The 22,817-nt window shown below is 37.8% G+C and overlaps 2 protein-coding genes across 12 annotated transcripts in view; one reads left to right on the forward strand and one right to left on the reverse strand.

The window, feature by feature from the left end:
* The window catches only part of trdn (triadin), a 43,911-nt gene extending 40,364 nt beyond the window's left edge, over positions 1-3,547 (reverse strand). For 9 of the 11 annotated variants that reach the window (XM_079583482.1, XM_079583480.1, XM_079583479.1 and 6 more), the window contains exons 1-2: positions 3,165-3,547; positions 388-597 (exon numbers count right to left, since the gene is read on the reverse strand). In XM_079583482.1, coding sequence (XP_079439608.1) covers positions 388-597; positions 3,165-3,180 — 226 coding nt within the window. In that variant the 5' untranslated portion in view covers positions 3,181-3,547. The remainder of the gene's footprint in view (positions 1-387; positions 598-3,164) is intronic. The other 2 variants (XM_079583484.1, XM_079583486.1) reach the window with 2 other exon arrangements.
* Positions 1-22,817, forward strand: part of nkain2 (sodium/potassium transporting ATPase interacting 2) — a gene marked incomplete at its 3' end in the record, with an annotated part of 182,799 nt that overhangs the window by 11,449 nt on the left and 148,533 nt on the right. Inside the window, exons 2-3 of the mRNA XM_079583513.1 lie at positions 15,769-15,885; positions 16,875-17,891. Coding sequence (XP_079439639.1) covers positions 17,838-17,891 — 54 coding nt within the window. The 5' untranslated portion in view covers positions 15,769-15,885; positions 16,875-17,837. The remainder of the gene's footprint in view (positions 1-15,768; positions 15,886-16,874; positions 17,892-22,817) is intronic.

Raw genomic sequence — 22,817 nt, forward strand, 5'->3', positions numbered from 1 at the left:
CATGAATGCAGCGGTGGCTGATAGCAGCCCGCCAACGGGACACCCTATCTATCCTTGTCACTGTCAATGCTATCAGGATCCAGTCAATATCCCTCCCTCCCGCTCTTAGAAGCCTCACAAGTTTGCCCTGTGGCACTGCTGATAAACTTCCAGCCAGAAAACAAGCTTTGAGCTTTATCACATTGTAAAAGCTCACCCAAGCATCCAATTACGCTTAATCTGGGTCCTGTTTTACCAAAAGTTAAAGTGAATGTGCTGTTATAAAGTCCCCAATCAGGTAGTCTACGTAATAATGGACTGCTGCGCCCAACCTGCCCTTCAGGACAACTGTACCAAAATAACTCTCCATCGAAGGGAATTAGACAAAGATAAGAGAGCTAGACCTACCTTCAAGACCCTTGGTGTCGAGCAGGTCAAACATGATGATGGCCACGGCTGACCATGTTATGACGAGAGCCAGCACGAGGATCCAGGCCATGGGTGAGCTGAACGTGCTGTACAGGTCATCGGTCATGGTGCGCTTGGACGAACGTACGGGATGTGCACTCACGTCATTTTTGGTCTCGACTATGGTAGTCGTGGTGGTGGAGGACCGAGCTGTAGGGACAGATAGAGCTTTAGAAATGTATAAGTGCAGACACGATCTTTGCTGTACAAAACAGGTTAACCCATAAAAAAACCATTCTAAACGGTTTCAAACTGGTTCGAGCTGGTCATTTATAGTGAAAAATAAGGTCCTGTTTTTATAGTAGTCACTGGAGGATTGACATCTTGGTTGTTTTGGAGTCCATGATGGCTAGAGCTGGTTGATCACATTGGAACAATATCTAACCAGCTAGCTATCATAACATTTAAAGGAAGAGTTGAGCCAAAGATAAAAAAAAGAGTTTTGCTACAGTTTGTGTATTCATGCGTGTGTCGATTTTTGCCTTGATTTGAAAGGGATTGATCTGAGGTGACAATCACTTTGTTGGAAGAACAGAAGACCTACTCTTTGGAACTTTACTTTCTCTTTGACTTTCATAATATGGACTAAAACTTATTTTCTTTTTTACTTTTGGGTTATCGTATAAAAAATGCTGGATGAAAGTTGTTAATAAAACTCGGTGTAGACGGGATGCAAGAGTTATAAAAACAAAGACAGCTAGACAGCAGATGAATGTTTGCTTTTTGTCTTTATCAGTGCATTGCCTGGGAGAGAGATTGAATTGAACTTGCTGTCTGTAGATAGTGCACACATCTGCAATGGCAATGTTTCATCGTTAAAACATTTCCAAGGCCGCAAGAGGAATGCTGGCGCTGTGTCATCTGTTGGCCGGAGCCCCCTTTAAAAGCCTCTTTTCTAAATGGATATAAATTCTTGCGGCAGCTCAGTCTGAATTGCTGCACGGAGAGTCTAAACATACGTTGCATGTAACCTTTATACGCTGCTGCGTTTACAAGACCCCTTTATTGATCTTTGCCAATTTTGTTGACTTAAGTCATAATAAATGATTGATTCTTGTGCAAGCAGTTGTGATTGTGTTTACAGAAATATATTTGTGGATGATCCATTGTGAATCTGAGCCAAGATCGGGTTTGTGGTTCCTGTTGCTCACATAAGCAGTGTTTTCTGCTATCTCTACTCTTGGCTTGCACATAATGACGTGTCTATGCATGTTGGGGGTCTGGTACAGACGTCACACGCTGAAAGTGTCCACTAAGACCACCTGTTGCATCTCTTCACATCGGTCCCAGTGGTCAAACGTAGGATTAGACATCCCATCCAAATGCTGACTCAAGAAGCTTTCTGTAGACACCCTATGCTTAGCTAGTTTGGAGTTTTGGTGCATCTTTCTGTATATTATCATGATTGTGCCCCTGCAGATTGTCTACAAGCTTCAGTATCTGATTATACAGAAACATAAGCGCAGATTGTGTACACCAAAGGTTTAGGATAAATCTTCCATGGCAACACGGTGCACAAATGCCACTTCAAAACTCACTGCGCTGTAAACCGAACAGTGGCGGAAAGAAATAGCCCTTTTTGCATTGCTTATTTTAATATAAGACCTTGTCCTCCTTAGATCCGTGTGTTGATATCCATGGCAACTAATCCCAGGTTAGCAAATGAGAGCTGTTGAGACAATGAAGTCAGCATAAAAAACACTCTGCACTGCTATTCCCTCAAGTGTCACTTTAAATGTGATTTATTCAGGCTGATCTGGGAGACATTTCACAGTTTAATAAGTATATCAAATTTACTTTTAGGTCTTTGCCACATTAAGCCATTTCACGCAAGACTGGGACTCATTTATGCAGGCCCTTGACGTCAATAATTGTTTTTTTTAAGTCACTCTTCAAAAGGTTAGACACTGAAATACTTATAGACACTAAAACCTTAAGCTTTCAATGGGGACTGAAACTTTTCCGGAGACATACAAGTGGTCCACATGACTTATTGTTATTCCAAGTATTTAAAATTCATAAGATAACTCTGAAACTTGTTATTCACGGATAATCATGACATCTGCTGTTCTTGAGAGAAGCAGTGATTGTCTGTTTGTAAATGGATCATTTACAACTGGTTGCAGCGAATTCAGAATTCAAATTCACTTTTATGGTGCATTTGTGACCATTTTGAAGCTTCATTCACTGTTCATTGTAATTGCACGAAAAAGAGTGACTGGCACATTATTCAAAATTTCTCCTTTTGTGTGCCACAGAAAACAGAAAATCGTATGGGTTACGAACGGCAGGAGGTTAAGTAAACGAGTTCATGAATGATTTGTAATGTAAATTAATTATCATAGGTGACCTATTCCTTTAAATATATTTTCTCTCTAGCTGATTAAACCGCCATATTTCAGTTGATGACTACCTAAAAACCTTAAAAAAGCTGTGCTAAGATCACAGGCCTGCTTCAAAGGAGTACAGATTCCCATAGAGCCATATGATATGGTGTATTTTTAGCAGCTTTCAGCTACAAAATTCCCCTTCAAAGCAGATGGCTGCCATCTAAAAGACGGATAACTTGATAAGCGACTTGGTTAACTTGAGGTACTTGACTGTATACTGTTGGTAGCATAGTTTGTCACATGCAGTACAGTAACATTTACTTGACTTCCACCTTCTTATAGTTAAATGCACTTAGAAATGTAACCGGAAAATGAAGTTGACAGTACCTTCCATCTCTCTCATGCACTAACAGGCTGAACACAATCTCAAGAGTCAATTCCCCGGTCCAGAATAGTTTTCCGATCGAAAGCACCACAATGTCTCTCTGTGCCTTTCCTGTTGGAGTCCCGAAAAAACTTGGATTTGTGCCAGGGCCCCCTACAAGGAAGCCAAAAGGCACCTGTTGCTTAAAGTGACAGGAAAGGAAAAACCTATACGCTTCCAACTGGTACCAAGTACCAGCAGGAAGGGAAAAAACAAGCTATGCTGTCAAAAAGAGCAAATCAAGCCCTAGGTTGTCCTTATGTTTGTTACCAACCCATGATGTGTGTGGGTCAGGAAACACGGGAGAGAAGGGAGGACGGGTTTCAAGGTAACCTTATCTGTGACTGGACTGTGTGGTTTATTCTTAGAGTCCCCGGCAGCAACGGCATTATGTTTTGCCTTTTTAGGCCAGGGGTGTTACCCCCGAAGAGGAGCCAGGCTGTCATCGAGTGAGAGTGCGGAAGGCAACCACACACGCATACAACACACCTCTGAAATGTATATTTTGATCCATTTTAGCACCATTTTCTCCTCATTTGCATACATTATACTTTAAAAGCATGATGTACTGTATAGAGATCTCTTTAATGTGGTTGAAGATTGAGGTACAGAAGTATTGTAAATGGATGCATTTAAGAAACGGAGTCTGTAAGCTGTTTACGGTTGCTTGTTAAATATTCATGCAAATCAAGCAAAACCTTTTTCATAAACCGTGCAAATGGAACATTTAGAAAGTTGACCTTTAAAGAGCAAATTGCATTTATTATTTCAGCTCTACCTTCCCTGAATTACAGGGAGTAGGGAAGAGCATGAGATGTCAAAATATAACCACACTTTCCATGTTTAAAGATTGTATAAAATAGCTTGATGAGCAGAGTTTTCTTTCTTGTGTTGAGGTATTTGCTATTGAAATATGAAGTTGTTTTTTTGTTTTTTTCCTGTTTTTGCAGAAAAATGTGTATCTAGCTGTAGCTGCTTAAAGACTGTTGGGGGTATTTTAGCATTTAGATGACCTCAAAGCTAATAAATGTAAGAATTTAACAAAAAGTTTAGTTATGTAGCTTTTGGTCTACATTTTGAAGCTAAGTTTGGATGTTATTTTGAGGAATTTGTTGTATTGTCAGCAAAATAACTGACAAATTTGAACATCCCGATCAGCCAATAGCATGAGTTTGGGGCAGGGACTAACTAGCTAAGTACAATATATCATATAAACAGAAATAACTTTTATATAAATGATTTTTGCTATTCCGTTTGGTGATGCTAGAGGTGTTCACCTTTATAAACATATTACACGGCTCTGTGGATTCTGATTGGTCAATCGCGCCATCCAGCGGTATGTTATTCCCAGATAACAACCACTGAAAAAAGATAACACAGACTCATCCGGGTTACTGAAGTCAGCAGCGCTATTTGCTTACTGGGAACGGATTTTCTTCATGGAAGTTTTGCATTTGGTGAGGTAATAAAATATGAAAACTCAGTCAAATCAATATTTTTTATACAGTTTTTTAATTATGCCATCCAGTATCGTGGACTCGCTCTCTCTTGTTTCATACAAACGCAGCTGCTGCCATTTTATTACTATTGTTTTGTACACGGTTGGATTATAAGATACAAACAGGTACAATTTTAAAACAGTTATATCTGAAATCAATATCTCTTATCTCCATAATTATTTATGTGGCGAAATGCTGTGTAAAGTGGTATGACTGTAGACCGTATCTCTTAAATTTTCGTCTAGTTCACTTTGAACTTGTCGCGCTAGTAACTGCTCTCCCCACAGAAGCTTTGCGTTTAAAGACCTAATAAAATATTTAAACACAGATCAATATTTCATGTCTAATTATTTACTTATGAGGCAAGTAGCAGTGTAATAAGCGGGATAATGTACATCCACCCGGTTGTTATCTCAGAATAAACCCCCTTCAGGCTGATGCAAGATCATCCTCATCACCCTGTCGGGGTTTATTCTGAGATAACAACCGGCTGGATGTACATTATCCCTTACTTATACCACTACAAGTGGAAATTATTCAATGCTATCTCATGATCAATTCGTATGAGTGAGTTAAAGGTGTCTAATTCAAACAAATTTGTACGCCTCACTAGAACGAATTCGTACGATTTGTCTAAACCCCAGTGATGGGTAGGTTTAGGGGCGGGGACAGAGGTAGGTCATTTATTAGATTTTTTACGAATTGGGCAACTCGTAAAATATGTACGATTTAGCAAAAATCTTATGAATTCGTACGAGTGAAGTCATATGAATTTGTACGAATTAGCCACCTCTTTAAATTTGTACGAATTGCCGTGAGATAGTTGAATTATTATACCTTTTTTTTTTTTCATTTTATTGGAAGACCCCTGTGCTGGAGTACAATCTTGCTTCTTTATTCTCATCCCTTCAGAGCAGAATATTCAACAGAAGCTTCTCATTTCTCACCCACTCATCTGCATGGCTGTCGTAGTCAGTCAACCCTTTTGCAGGTCAATATGAAACATGCAGGTCTGATGAAATCGGGTGCAATGAGGAGGAAAAATGACTGGCATTGTGATGCGAATCACGGGTGTTTTTCCGTACGCGCGTGTGTGTTTGTGTGCTCGTGCGGAGCCCACGTTGGGAGAAGGTTGACGCAGACACATTCTGTCCTGTTTAGTGCACCGCTATGTCACCTCAGGGTTCAATCCTAGCTCGTCGTCTCTGAACAGCTATCACATAAAAGACACTGTGATGACATCTGTGACCTCCTTATCTCACAATAGCAGGGTTTTATATCATCCAGATTTACATCTAAATGCTGCTTCCCTGAATAGCTTCTCAAGTCCTTGGAATGAGACAAGACTTTGCCAAGGGTCTGAATAAACTATCTGTATCTCTATCTAGGTGCAAAGGCGAGAAAAAAAGCATTGTGTTTTGCAGACAATTCCATCAGCGGTGCACTGAATGTGACACTAAAAGTAGAAGCTACATAACTAGTTATTGCATTAAATAAGCAAAGCAACCAATAGATTATTAAGAGCAGATACAGAAACCTTTAAACAAATCAAGGTTCAGTTTTTAGATTTTAGGGATGGGAATTGGGAAGAATTGAATGGTTTTGGTTATGATTCCTCTTAACGATTCTGGTTTCTTAACCATTTCATTAACTATTCTTTTTGTTCTTGTAAGGAATAAATATTTGGGGAAAAGTTTTGCTGTATGTTTTTGATTCACTAAAAAGAACCAACGCATGAGACTACACCGGTTGTGCTCTGTATGTTTTTGAAAAAGACCAACTCGCGCAATCGAACATTTGATCTGTCTGTTTCGTGCTGTGTATATTACATGCAGAGGGAACTGGATACATTTTTTGAATGTTCCGATTCAATCTGACTTCTTACCTGTAATGCAGCCTGAATCATAATCATGCACTGTTTGTTTATTGGCCCCCCGACTGAGCCTGGTTTCTACCAAGGTTTTTGTCTTCTTCTTCTCTCCATTCTGTCACCTGATGGAGTTTGGATTCCTTGCCACTGCAGTCTCTGCCTTGCATAGTTGGGGACACTTAATATTCAGCAATATTACTGAACTGCCTGGATTGACACCATTGAATTACAGAACTAATCTGAGCTGGACGATAAAATCACTGTTTTCTTACAGAGCTTCTGTATAGATAAATGACCTAAATAAATAACTTTTTTACAACAGATGAATCAACACTGAACACTGTACAGCCAAAACAAACTTTGTTGCATTACTTTCCTGTTATCAATGTAAAGCTGCTTTGAAACAATCTGTATAGTAAAAAAGCACTATATAAATAAAGGTGACTTGGCATACAAATATATATTACAGAACACACCCACCCATTGCTGTTAGTCCCGCCCCCAAACTCACACCATTGGTTGAGCCAGTGCTACAGTGTATGTTGTAGTAATTTGTTAGTGTAATTTTAAATTTGAAAATGAAAATGGAGAAGTTTAGGAATCTTTTAGTAGATAAATATACTGTACATTTAAAAGAGCGAATATAGACAATGCTGACTTGGCCAAAATTGAAGTGTTTCTTCAAAAAGCTTTATGAAACATGATGCAGATTTTTCTTATATCATCTCAGTCTTTTTTCTTCTTCTCACATTTCACTGTCTGTGAAATAAAAAGAAAAAATGGAAGCAACAAAAAAAAGGAAGACATAGAGCTGATGAGCCTATAATGATGAAAAATAATGCAAAGTAGACAAATTCTTTCCCTCCGTGAATGATTTAAAAACTCATTTAGAAAAAGAAATGACTTTTTGTAAGCCATACAGATGTGGGTTCTGGAAAAAGGAAAGCAATAAACCAGCAGGTTGTGGAACGAAAATGTGATGCGTAAACTTGTCTATAAAACCAAAACATTCACTTTTATAGCATTCCCTGTCTGACAACCAAGGATTTTACAGTTAGCTAATGTCAGATGAAACAACTCTCTGACAATGATCTCCAAATCATTTAGTCTTATTTAAGGTACAGTAAAACTAGCATTACTAACCTGGCATGATACACATTTGTGCCGCTTCATTGGGAAATAATCCGTCAGCACAGGCACAGACTTAAAGAAGCGTACGTCTCCCTAATAGACGTCAGGTTATGTTCCTCCTCGTATGAAGAGATCTGTAGCTGTTGGTGAGAGGAAGCAGACCCAGCAGTAAAGGATTGGACAAAACTGCATCTTAATGGGTAATTTAAAAGAACTGCTGATGAAGTCATTAATACTTAAAGACAGTCTGCCTGGAGTGCAATAGCAAGCAGCGCTAAATGACCATAATGGGAGGAGAGGTCAGGCCCTGATTCAAATGCTTTTGGAGAACTGGAATTTGGGGCGAAAAAAAAAAGAACAAAATATGCCTAATGGGTTCTGTCATTGTGTTTCACTGGGAGGGGTGTTATGGATGTTATGAGTGCATCAAACCCCTGTTATGCCATGCCAAACCCAATCATAATTTAGTCTTGTCTCTTCTAACCGGCCATCTGGATGCTTGCCGTAGCAACAACAGAGCCATAAACAAGGAAGAATATGAGTAACACACAGCAAACTAAGCCTTGCGTTCAATGGCGGGTATTTATGTGATCACATAATTCATAATAATGTAATGATGTACAAATAAGGATCTCTTTTTTTTTTTAGCCCACAACAGTTCTAGATTTTGAATTGGTTTTTAGCTTAGATAAGGTTTCAAGTTAAATGAGGTCTGTGTGTGGTTCTACATTACTTGAAGAGACTTTCACATTATGTTTTATAACAATATATGACACAAGTCATTCCTCATACATTACTAATTTTAAAGCCATCGTTTTCTCTAAAAAACAGATGCTACCATTCAAAAGTCTGGGGTCGGTGAGTTAATTTCATTTAGAAAGGCTGCATGGAACAGTAAAGAGATTTTACAAGAGAATCCTGAACAAAAATAAATAAATCATGGTTTCTATAAAAAATATTAACTGTTTTCAACCCTAATAATAAGAAATGTTTCTTGAGCACCGAATCAGCATAGAATTATTTCTGAATGACCATGTGACACAGCTTTGCATCACCGAAATAAATGTAATTTAAAAATATATTAAAAAGAGAACAGTTAATTTTAATTGTTGCGATGTTTCCAAATATTGCTGTTTTTACGGTATTTTTGATTCAATAAATGCATCCTTGCTGAGCATAAGACTTTCCTTAATGACTACAAATACCACAAGAACGTGGGTTTTACATTATGTATCGGACAACAGTTGTAGTTCTTATGTAGCAACGTACAAACAACTGACATTTTTAAAAGCACACAATGGATTCAAAATTCATGTTTGTGTGTTATTTTTTCTGGATCAAAATTGTACCATTGATCAGAGAATACTGTTTTAAAAACTCATTTAAAATTGGCATTTATCTTAAAATATATGTTTTCTGTGCTGCCTACCATTTTTCATGGTACATTTCATGGTCATTTTGAACTGTTGTGTTTAAAGAGCTTTGTGAGCATTTCTACTTGTGTTCCACTAAAAAATAACCATGAATGTTTTGGAACGACATGAGGCGATTAAATGATGACTTTAACTTGTCACTTTTTGGGGTAAGTTATTTCAACACAGTGGGATAAGCTTTACTTTCTCCTTGTAATGTTTTTGACCTTTAAAAATAAATGACAGTGAATTTGTTTTCTTCAATAACATACAGTACAGTAGCTGAAATGTGAAAAGGCCTTTATGAATTTATGTGTATTAGATATAAAAGTTAAATTCAAAATGAACTATGTTAAGAAAAATTCAAATGGAGCTTCGGAATGTTTTGATGAATGAGATGATCAAATATAAGGCTGGTCTAACACAACGCAGTGAAAAACATCGCAGATGAGACTTAAACCAGCGTCACACACAGCGTTGTTAATTTCGTTAACGAAAACTATGACGAATAATGTTCGTTGACGACCTTTTTTCCCCCGACTAGACAAGACGATGAGAGACGACACAGCTCAACAAGTCAGGAGCATAAATGTCATTTTTATGAGTGAACCCATTTATCAATGTCTTTTGAAATGTTTGAAAGGCCCTAATTTTTATTATTACAATAATATGTTTAGGAAGACTGACGCAGGCTCAGCTGCAGTCCTTTAGGTCTAATCATAGAGCAGGACAATAAAGAAACAAACTATTTTAATAGGAGAAAGTAAAACAATTTTAGCCTTTCTCTGGGTAACCCTAGTTATGCTGGTCTCGTCCACGGCACCAATCCATAAAAGCCCATCCTAAAAGCTAGCCGGATATTGATAGTGACTCATCTGGGATTGCTCCTGCTGGCTAAATTGCAAGCGTTCCATCATTGTAAAGTCCACAATATTATTTGAGTTGTATAAAGATTTGGCCATGCGACATGCACTTTGGCAATATATCCCTCTGAATTGAATGCGGCCCAATTGGATGTGTTCATGTGTAATTCGAGTTGACAGGTCCGCAACATCCCATATTAAAGTGCTGAGATGGGCAGCCCAATGCATCACTGATTCCCACTCAAGGAAAATGTGCCGGACACCTGAATGGAGCCGCATACCTACCCAACTTTCTTTGTTCAGAGACCGTACCATCAATTAAAAGCCCTGCATTGCAGACGCTCTCCTGGCATTCATTCATTTTCAAAGCACACCGCTAAAAGGCGCCACTAAGAGTGTCACAATGAAAGTTCAACCAATCTCTCTCTCAAGTTCACTGGCAGCTAGCAGAGCTTGCTGGCACCTATCAATAATAGAAGCAGATGTGGATGCCTCGGGATAGAAAATGTGCTGAAACACTAGGCTGTAAATGTACACTTTAAACGTGTAGGATAATTGCAGAGGTTGTGAAAATGGCCTCATTCGGTGGTAATGTGTTATGTCTGGGCTGATGGGTCAGCTGTGTTTGCAAGGCAAACGCTTAACAAATATGAACAGTAAACTGAGTGAACCACTCAATGGTTGTTTAGACTCACAGCTCGACTGTTAAAGAAATAAATCTCCTAAATATGACATTTCTGTCATTTACGGAGGATTAGGGCCGAGCAATAAAAAAAAAAATAAAAAAACATCTCGAGATTGGTTGTAATGCGAGATTAAACTCACAGTATTTCGAGAAAAAAAAGTCGAAATACAATGTTGAGAAAAAAGGCTGAGTAAAATGTAAAGAATAAATGTGTATTTTGAGAAAGAAAAAAAGTCGAGAAGATTTACTTTGATTATTGATGACTATTGATGATTGTTTGTCATTAAAGTTAATCAAAGAACAAAAACAAAATCACTTACTGATCTTGACTGAATAACTTTTGTAGCTTTAGCAAGGATTAATCTAGATTTAATTACGGTGAAGATTAGCCTTCAAAGTTATTTGATGTTTTATTATACAATCTCTGTATCTCAATTACTGTTAGACCTGAAAAACTTCAAGCACTTAATTCTTAGCACTGTTCTTACTTCTTACTGACTGTTTTTAATTTATATTAGTAAGACTTGTGGTATAAGATAGTTGGAATTGAGAATTGTGAAATTTCACTGGAGTCAATTTTGGTAGCTTATTTATTACAATACAATGTTACATGGGTTAAAACAATGAAAACAAATAAGTATTGCACATGATATTCTTTCATGTTCTATGGACCCCTAAATAGGCATGGCCACCCCATGTATACAAGTCTAGTTCCTCCACTGATTCTCAAGTGTATTGTTTGCTGATATTCCACACACAATCAACAAGGTTGATAATGTTCCTTATGGTATTCTGGGAAACCACAAAACCTCACGCATGTGGATCACGCGCAGGTGAAACCAGACTTTTTTTTTAATTTCCAAAGTAGGCTATAACGAGTTTATTCTCAACATTTATTTTGGACTTTTTTTTTTCTCAATTTAACAACTTTTATTTCTCAAAACACGAATTCATTATCAAAATTTTATGATTTTATTCTCAACATTGTATTTTGAGTTTTTTACTCAAAAAACTGTGATTTTAATCTTGCATTATAATGACTTTTTTTTATTTTTATAATATCTTTTCGAATTACTCGGCCCTAACCCTCTTCCGTAGTCCAATGGCACTGTAGTCATTACAACGTTTGTTTTTTTTTTTTTTGATTTTACAATAAATTTCAATTTTAGTCTTTAAAATGTTTTATGTTTAATTCAATGTAGAACTTTGTTTCTTTGTAGTTATTTATGAAATATACTAGCAATTTCTGAGATAATTTTTTTTATTTTAACTTAGAATGTAATTTCAAAGTAAATCCTACTTTTTTTTTAACAGTATATTTAGCCAAACTCTGTATTTGTTGTTATTTTTTTTCCTGAATGAACACATTTTGTAGTGCTGCTCTGGTCTCACCATGAAACTATACAAAAAGGATTTTAAAAAATCACTACGGTGGCCGAGAGAGCTCAACGCGCTGCAACTTTTTGTAAATAAAAAACATCCGCAAATTAAGAAAACGACTTCATCAGTTTTACAACACGTGTGCTCCAAATACTTACGACAAAAAAAGAAATACAGAAACGCGCTACAAAAGTTCACAACACAACAAAATACATAAACGCGCTGCAAATAGCACAGACCACAACGGAAATGTTTCCAGGGGACCCCAATAAGTGACGAACCCGGCTGTGTACAGTCGGTGTACGATCAACGGATGTCTGAATTCACTCACTCGTCTTCATTCACAAGTGAACTGTATTACTGGACTAACATAGGGATTCGTGAATGAGGGTTTAGGGGGCGATTTCAGATTCAGCCAACGTAATTTCCTCATTATTTTCACCTGGGATGTTCCCATGACAACGGCATCCATCAGCTGAATAGCTGTTCTTAGGCTTATTATTGCTGTTAACATAACTGTTGCAAATCTGTCTCAACTTAAAAAAAATTGCTGTCTCATCTTTGGACCCTACATTACCTAACATTTCTTACCTATGAAACTTATTTAAACATAACATTACAAACATTTGTAACAATGTTTTACAATGTTACTGATGTTACTGACTTTTTCTCTATCTTTTTTCTATTTTATTTTTCAGCTCTTTGTTAACTCTAATACATTTTGTATATTGTATGTCATAAACATGTCATCTCTGTATGTTTTGCAAGAATAAAAAGTCAAATAAAAAGTAAACAGCATTGAGCAATAAGCATGTACCATCCGGGTTCGTCACTTATTGAGGTCCCCTGGAAACATTTCCGTTGTGGTCTGTCTGTGCTATTTGCAGCACGTGTCTGTATTTGGTTGTGTTGTGAACTTTTGCAGCATGTTTCTGTATTAGGATGTGTTGTGAGTATTTGGAGCACACGTGTGTTGTGAAACTGATGAAGATCTTTTCTTAATTTGCAGGTGTTTTTCTATTTGCACGTGTTTTCTTCACTTGCAGCACGTTGAGCTGTCTGTAAAAATCACCCAAAAAACAATCATACAAGTGGTCCAATCAACTTTTGTGCTTGGAATTCAAATGGACCACCTTTATGAGAGTTTTCCTTTTGTACTGTAGCTTGACAGTGGTCACTTTGAGCTTTTGATTTATGGAAAGAGGTGAAAAAATGCATCGAAAAAAAAAGCTTACAGTTCTGGTTCAGAACAATGACAGAGTTTTTGGGTGAACTATTCTTTATCTTTTGAGTGTTATTCACCTCCCCTTGTGCTCGGTGGATTGCTTCATATAAACAGCAGCTTGCATCACTTGGAAACTTTGATCAAACAGTCTGTCACAGAGCAACAAACAAGCTGGGGGCAGGAAATTATCATCAATATCTGATGGCCCTCTGGAATGCAGGTTTAAATGATTAGCAGAGAGCTGCAAAAGTGCTGCGCTTTTCCTAACACAGCAGCAGACATTGTGTGATGTCTTTATCTGATGCCAATATACTTTTTAGGTGGTGAACATGAACATCTGTTTTGCATGTTATGAAAATAACATTTAATTATGCTCCGTGCATTGCTTTTTCAAACTTCACTGTATGCATATTTGGATAATTGCATATGTTTCATACATTTCACAAAGGAAAGGAGTATGTGGAATCCTGCAGATTTGGCCCAGTTGGGACACATTAAGCTTAAAGTAAGTATTTTATAATCAAAAATCTAAATATTATAATCAACACACTTTTTAATAGACATTTGACAGCCCCGACATATAATAGATGGCAGCATTTAATGCAGAGTTGGTAATAAAGCATGCTGAAATATTATCCCACATCCACAAGGGGGCACTGAAACACCCAGAGGGGCCAATCATTGGCTTATTAAAAAATTAATTGAACAGCCCTTCTGTAGGCTGTTATTGAACACCTCATTATTGGAGCTTATGTAATCAGCTTTCAGTGTTACACTTATTAAGACATACCGACAGGTAGCGTAAAGCAGGACTGCTACTGTTTGTTAACACTGGCTTTTTGAACTAATTACCAATTACATCTAATATACTGTACCTCACTGCAGTCACGCATACCCATAGTTGAGGTGTGACAAATAGAGGCGGTTAATATACAAGCCTGCAGAATGGGTGTTCTTGGGCAAAGACAAAAAAAAGAAGATAAATAATGTTGCAATTATGGGAGATCGCAGAAGACAAATAAAAAATAAAAATGCTATTACCCAAAGCAATCAGTATGTTATTTTAGCTTGTATTATAGTTTTATTGAGATTATGAATTAGCCTTTATTTTATATTATAAGTTTTCATGGTAATTTAAATTGAATTTGTTGTAATTGCGTTATGTGCATTTGTCTTTTTTTATATTGCTATTTAGGTTTCATTTATAGTTAATTTAGTTGTTTAAGTCTTCAATTAATATTAATATTTTATTTTTTTCAGCTTTATTTCAATTAACAGAAATGTTTTTAATAGTTAATAGATTGTGTGTGTGTGTGTGTGTGTGTGTGTGTGTGTGTGTGTGTGTGTGTGTGTGTGTGTGTGTGTGTGTGTGTGTGTGTGTGTGTGTGTGTGTGTTAATCAATGTATATAGTGCAAGTACTTTAGCCCTTATAGCTGAACCTTTTGTGACTCAGAGAAAGGTCTATTTAGCAGGGCAACCATCTGCTCACATGTCACAAATCTTTTATAAGAGTTCCATCTCAGCAATTGATATTGCGATATAAACTGCTGCAAAGTTAGTAGAGATTTAGATATGAGATGCAGTGGAAAACAGGCTATACAGTGTATTAGCATAACACAGGGGACATGTTTTGTGGTGTAGTCGGCCAATAAATGCATTCAAAGCCACAGCGACCGTCATATCAGTCTTATAAATCTGTGAAATAGCCATCGTGTTATTTCAATGATAAAGCAATAACATCCTCAGTCTGCCAATGAGAATGTGTTTTGAGGTGCAATGGAACCTTTGAAAGAATAATGTCCTGATTTTTCACTGTTGGGTTGAAAAGCCTTGGCATACTGAATAGGAGCAGATCAAATAAAACATTTAGGAGGACCCAAAGTTCAACCTCACTAAAGCACAAAGCAGGAAAGTGCATCAGTCTGGTGTCCAATTTAAAGTGATAGAAGTCACGGGCTCTGCAGTAGCTCATGAATTTTTAAAGGATCGATATCTCCCCATACAGATGCTACAGATGCACAGTCCTCCTTAATTTCACATTCTTTAATGGTTTGTCTCAGTTTGCCCAATCTAAGATTTGAGAAAGCCATCAGATAAATTAGTGTGACAGTTTCAGGCGGATCATTGGAATTTTGTGACGTGAATGTTATAAATTAAAATCTTTTGAATCTAAGATTTGTCTCAAAGAGTTATAATGATATTTAAGGGTGCAAAGAAACTAAAAATAATAATAGGTTATTTATGACATGTTTTAAAAAAAGTGCTAATACATTCCAGGAGGACTCAGTATTAGTAATTTTGTCATGAGCTGAGGTTAATGTCTTTCATGTCCACCGGATTTGTTTATAACGGTTTGCTTGCTTGGACATTGTTTAAACTTGGCAAATGCGAGGACCAGAGAGACGTGATGGCTGGGAAACTCAGATGGGTTTAGTCATGTGGCATGGAACATTCACACAAGCAAAATGCAGTTTCAATAATTCTGTTGGTTTTCCTGCAAGTACAAGTGAAATGAATCTGAGATTAAACCGTACCAGAGAGGACAAGCATGACAGGGAGGAGGGGTCCGCACTTTCGCCTGCAGTCATTACCTCCGGAAATCGGAATGTAAATACATGGTACTGCCACTCAAGATTGCTGGGAAAATTAAAGCATGTCATAAACATTGATAAGAGAGACTATTTGTGTGTGTATTTGTTTGTGGGTGTGGGCTTGTGTTTATGTCGACTGTTTGGGATTGCATTGCACCAGCATTAAAATTAGGATACAGTTATGCTTCAGAGTGTGTATATACATTATATAGAATGTAAAGTATATTGCATGTTGTTACACGGCTCTAATGAACACTTGATTCCTGATTCTTCAATTACAGCATTCAGAAATATTAAAGCTATGGTACACTTTCATGTCTTCGACTGTGTTTGATGATAACCTTGGAAGACTTACTATTATTAGAATATTACTATTAATATTGTTGAATGTGTTTGTTTGCTAGCCGATTGTTTTGTAGCATGTGCTGTTGAATATTTTTCTTAATAGATTAAGTGATTTATATATTTTTCTTAATACAGTTAAAATGATAAAGTAGTGTAAACAAATCAATATTTTATGTCTTCCTATTTTATTATTATTATTAGTAGTAGTAGTATTGGTCACACTTTAGATTAAGGTCCAATTCACACTATTAACTAATCTACAACTCCTTATTACGGCTTATTAATAGTAAGTAAGGTAGTTAAGTTTAGGTATTGGGGAGGATTAAGGGATGTAGAATATGGTCATGCATAATAAGGCATTAATATGGGCTTTATACGTACTATTAAACGGCCAACATCCTAGCAATAAGCATGCTAACAAGCAAATAGTGAGAATTGGACCCTAAACTAAAGAGTTACCTTATTATTATTATTTTGTTAGTAGCCATAAAAGCAGGATAGAGTCAGGTCGTTTTCGCAAAAAAAAAAAAAAAAAAAATCCATTAATAATCAGCAAAAACGTTAGAAATAAACTTTTTATCTCGTCAAAAGAACCTTTCAGCAACAACAGTAATGGAAGATTAATAAACAAATAGTTATATTACTAACTAGACCCTGTCTTTTCATTGCAGACTTTGAAACCCGAGGGAGCCGTTTAAATTCAGACCGGGAATTTCCTGAGGGCGATTGAAGCAATTACAGCCCGTTATATATCTGCATCTTGCCGAGTGACCCCCAACTCCACACAGTCATTATTTCCATATCGCGTTGCTCTCACGCCCACTGAGAGAGGGAGCAGAGAGCTCATCCGGTGCATTGAGGGACGTCCAGGTCCTCATCTGAGCTCTGTACAGCATCAGCACCAGCCGCTGCGTGAGAAACAAACCGAGTCGCATCCCCGCGGAGAGCAGCGCCGCGTGCGCTTCATTCAATCTGGAGCGTCAGATGGTGCAAGATGCGCCGCTTCTTTGTCCTCCTCTACACCCGGACTGAGCAAGTTAACACTGGAAGGGACCAATAGTAGTTGAGGGATCCGAGAAGACACGTTTGAGCTGCACTTGAAAGGCTCTTGCAGGACGCGCGCTTGGATTATTGTCCTCGTATCACCATTCCCGTGGATTTCCTGCTGGAAAACTAAACACGCGCGTCGCGGCTCCCAGAGAAAGAAAACGAGTCATAGCTGTTTAAAACGTGTTAATTCGGTTTCTTTCTCGCGAGGGAGGAGCAATGAGAGCGTAAACAACACTGGGTGGCTTTGTTTCTCAGACACGGACCCGAGGAAGATCACATTGACATGTCTTTCAGTGCTGGATTTGGAGATACCGTTATTTCTCCACTAACTTAGGGAAGTGTTGTCCGTGTCTCTTTGACTTTGCGTTACACCTCAATTCTACTTTTCTAACAAACACATGCAGTTTTCTTCACATCTTCTCCCTACACGGTGGAGTGCTTGGTAAGCTTTCATCGGAAGGGCGTATTTGATTCGCGTCTATCGCGTTTGGAGTGAAGAAAGATCCATTTAAACCCGTTGCCTGGGCATCATTTTGTGGAGTTACAGCGACCCACGTGGAAACACGGACTCGAAGGAGGGCAAGATGGGCTGTTGCAGTGGTAGATGCACGCTGGCATTTATATGTGGCATGCAATTGGTAAGTGATAATGCTTAAGTCATTTCTATAGTGACCTGCGGTGATGGTGATAGTTTATGGATTCGAACCTACAACCTTTCAGATTACCAGCCAATATCTTTCATTACTAATTACTAAATTACAGCATCAGTTTCTAATAAAAACAGGTGAATTGGTGACTCAGAACAGTCTGATTGGACTAACCTAGAGTAAAAGTGCATAGAGGGTTTGAACCCACAACCTTTCAGATTACTTGGTTACTGGACGCTTGTGCGTTGCTATTTAATGTAATTTTATAGAGATGTCACTTGTAATTGTGCAAATACTGTAGTGAACCCGAGGACGCAAGAACCCAAGTGTCCACCTGACAAGTGGTCAGTGATACGGCACTAAGATGTATATGTGGCCATGGGTAATCTTGGAAATAATGTAGGGCTATATGTGGAAACCCTGCCTCGTTATATTACACCGGAGGGATGATGGTGCTCATAAAGGCAGGGCTTGTGTCATTAGCCTGGGGCCGCTATCATTTATGCTTATCTTCCCACTACCACGGGTCGTGACAGCCAATTAGGACTTTTAAGTTTAAGATGCTAAGCCAAGTCTCTTTGACCTACTAAAGCAGAAAACGATTACTTATTGCTTCTGCAGAGCTTAATCGGGATTTTTGACTGTTAGAATTCTTCATTTAATGTTTTCCAATCCAGTCCCATTTAAAAAGATGATTTCAGTCTGGTGTTTGTACAACAACATTGCGCTCTGTAAAGAGTAATTTCTCGAGTAAACTCTTCCCGGACTATCTCCATCACACCTTTCGAATCGCTCTTTCATTTACAGTAATGGATAGTGGGCAGCGACAGTCTCGGCATGCCAACCAGCTGGCATGATGAATCAGACGTGCGTGATAGATCACATGACAACTGGCTAGCGTGACTACACTAATCCAAATGGACGTTTGTAGGTTAATGTAGCAGGTCATCAACCCGAAGAATCAGCTGTAGTGGGTGATGTCACCACCTGGTGTCTATTAATCAGACCTTACTCAGTGTTCATGACTAGAAGTCGCTCTTAGAGCAGGGATGGTGTCATAAGCATACAGTTTGAGCTGGATGATGTCATAGGCCAGCAAGTTCCTTTTAAGTATAGCCGTTGTTTTATGAGCTTTTTGTTTTGGAAATATATTACAGAATTAGGGTGGGTTGTGTAAAACTTTTATTTATTTATTGGTGCACTGATCTGAGGTCTTTTTTGCCCTCTCTTTTCTTTTTTGTTTCTCTGACCTTTTCCAATCCCCTTTTCCCCATGTTTGCTACTATTCTGCGAGAGAGTTCATTCTGAACACTACTGGGATGCCAATTGGAAGGTTTTGAAACATATTGTTGTATTGCAAAGGTTTTTGTATTTGTTCCTTTTGTCCAATTAACCACATTTATTCCTGACAACTAACAAAATTAGTGGCATGAAAAGGTGGGAAAAAACACAGACATTTTATTATGTGAGAAATATTGGTTCTTATGTGAGATACTGTATGGTTTATATAATTTCCTCCAACAACTTATTTTTTTTTAACCAAAGATGGCATGTAGATCAACATGTGACAGAGTTATGAAGAAAATATAAGAAAAAAAAGGTTCTCGTCCAAGTTCTTTTCTCCTCTATCTTTGTTACCCGTTTCTTCCAGGAATGGCTGCAGAAAAGGCATAATGCACCCAGCTCTGCTAAATTACCAGGCAGTTTTTATCGCCTAAGGCAATAATACAAATAAAATGTCCATAGTTAAAGCGTTTATAAGAGTTCTCTCTGGTGGTTTTTGTGTCTGGCGTGTATAAATGCCTGTGGTCTAACAGTCTGGCCCGGAGGCCCAACATTCTGACATGGAAACAAAGAAAGGAATAATGTATACTCAAGGGATGTGTTCATGGAGATTGCTCAAAGATGCATTCATACGAAGGACATCTGGTAAAATAGTTTGACTCTATTATGGCGGATGAAGAACTTGATAACCGTTGTCAAATTGTCCTCTTAGCTTCAGCTTCCGACAGCCTCCCTATGATGCATAATGTATACTAAGATGAATACAGCTGGTGAAGTCCGCCCGTTCCAACTGGCTGCCCGCAAGAGAACTTCTGGGAATCAGGCATGCACAAGTTTTTTATCAGTCAGTCAGGAAGATTTGTTTACATGTTAGCAGATTGCTGCTAATGTTGCAGGGTTTATGGGAGGAGTGGGTGATATGACCAAAATCGGATAACGCTATGAGTACATTTATTTTATGATAACAATCTATATATATATATATATAGAGAGAGAGAGAGAGAGAGATTTATTTTTGCTTAAAAATAAGGATTTTCAGATATTATATATTTTTGAATAATTCTTGTCACCAATTTCAATATCACAAAAAACTAATACTAGCCTAAGTAAAAAAAAAAAAAAAAAACTCTTAAGCTTACTGAAGTCAAGTAAAGAGTCAGTGATAAAATAAGAACAAAGAAACTAATAGGACAATAGGATGAAACTACAATAGAACAAAGACACAAATTAAATAGACCTACTTGAAGAAATTAAATAGAAATAAGAAATATTACATAAATTGTAAGTGATCGCATGAATACAAACACTGCATAGTCTTTACTATGTAAATTAATACATTTATTCTTATTAAAGTTACAAAATTGAAGAGAGAAGAGTCAGTATGCGTCCCGCAGTACTATAAACTTTTTCGTCAACACTTGACCCATTAATACTAACACTAACTATTTTATATAACTATTTTTTAAAAACTTGCCACGTGTACTGTGCTAGACTAACGGGGACTAGTCACAGCTATTGCTGGTTTGATTTATTCTATTGCTCTCCTCATTCGTAAGTCGCTTTGGATAAAAGTGTCTGCTAAATGATTAAATGTAATGTAAATATATATGCATTTTCCAGCAGCCATATCACCCTGTAGCCCAAGACTGGTTGCCCACTGAAGCTAGTAAGCAGGGCTGAGCCTGGTTAGTACCTGGATGGGAGACTCCTGAGAACCAGGTTGCTGCTGGTAGAGGTGTTAGTGAAGCCAGCAGGGGGCGCTCACCCTGTGGTCTGTGTCCTAACACCCCCATTTTTCCCAATTAAAAACTGAGGAAAACAAACCGGATGACTTGCTGAGTCTGGTGATCTATGTCATACGATCTGAATGCCTTATCACTAGGTGGCGATAATAAATAGAAGAAAGTGAAGTAGAAGAAGAGCGGTACTAATGACGACATCCGCAATTAGAGAGGGAATGGCTCTGATGACATCCAGAATGGCTAGGGCTGCGAAAATTAAACGGCACACGATTCGGCAAAGGCTGCACTTTTTTTTTTATGCGCAGCTTGTCAGTAAAGCACGGCTCTGTGATCAGTAGTAAATGCTGCTTCATCTTTCTGCGCTCTTGCGCATAAACTCCAAATTTGCCCCGTACGTTAATTCGTACGTCATTCCAGGAAATCCCTACGGGCATCATACTATCGCTGTAGCTGAATAAACAGAAGATCGAAACACTTTGATTGATTAAACATATCTAATAAACACACGACTATGACAATAAATGGTTTATCTGAGTTCTTCAAGCCTTCTCAGGTATTTTCATGATAATAAAGTATATTTATACTTCAGTGCTAATCGACATAGCCTTTATCACTGTATAGAATACTATGAAATAATGTCTTATTCTGTGTAAGAAGCCACATCATGACAGAAGGATGCTCTACTGTCGTTATGAAGTGAGTTTGGAGGCAAAACACGTTATTAAAAGTTTGGCTCATAAATGCTTCTCATGTTTGAAAAAATGTTCGTGTGTTGCTTTTTAAATGCACGTTATTAACGACTCAAACTCGCAGTGATTTCAGATGAAGCAGCATTTACTGATCACAGTGCCGTGCTTCACTGATAAGCTGCGCATAAAAAAACAATTGCAGCCTTTGCGAATTCATTGTGGGGCCAAAACTGGTTGTTGGTGCGTAATTTGTGCATGCACATGGTTTGTAGTACTGCGGGACGCAGTTGGACACACTTGCAATTAGGCGACAAAAAGAACTCAGTTCAGTACTCACGCGCTCTATGAGCAGCAGCTTTACGAGTGTCTCTCAGACAGTGTGCGCAGATAGCGAAATGCTTGGTTTTAAATCGCAATGCTTGAAAACGTATGCAAACAATTAGCTTTCGTGACGGCAATTTCACGTGAGTGTAACTGTGATGGAGAAGATAGGTCCACCATTCATTGTATTGGAACATATACAATTATTTAAGAGTTTTGTTTTAGACATGCCTTATCATCTGTTATGTCCTTGAGGGAAGTTCTGACCATGTGCTTCTCTCAGATTTTGCTCTAATTTTCTTATCTCTGTAAGCTTTTGTGGAAACTGAAGCATCATAATTGGAACGTCTTACCACTTTGTTGTATGCAGGTCTGTTGTTGTGGCTGCATCGATTTTATATTTATCTGCCCCTTCACACACTTATCAACAACAGTTGGTCATCCTACATGTTCATCAGAAGGCATTTTTTTCTGTCTAAGTGGGCAGTACTTGGCCAGAATAAACTATGCAGTAGATTTAGTGTTGATAGTCAAACATCTATCTGGATTATATCATAAATATTATTCCCCAAGCCTGTTTCTTTGTTGTTTAAATTATTTGATTGAATTAATTGGATGATTAATCAAACTAATCACAATTAATCACATATATCAATTTTTTCGAAGAAAAGCCCTCTTGAATAAGGATAATTCAAAGATGTTGAATAGACAGAAGGCAATATATTGTTTGTTTATTTTCATTGTCTACCATTGGCCTGCAGTCCACAGCAATCCGTAATGCATTCGGAGTGAGTCCATCTGTCCTTATTCGTTTCGTGCTGTCGGCTTTCAGTAAGTGTGATTTGGCAAGTTGCCTTTTGAATTGTCAGAGTCAGGAACCA

This window comes from Phoxinus phoxinus, assembly GCF_949152265.1.
Source record: "Phoxinus phoxinus genome assembly, chromosome: 16".
Classification (NCBI taxonomy): domain Eukaryota; kingdom Metazoa; phylum Chordata; class Actinopteri; order Cypriniformes; family Leuciscidae; genus Phoxinus; species Phoxinus phoxinus.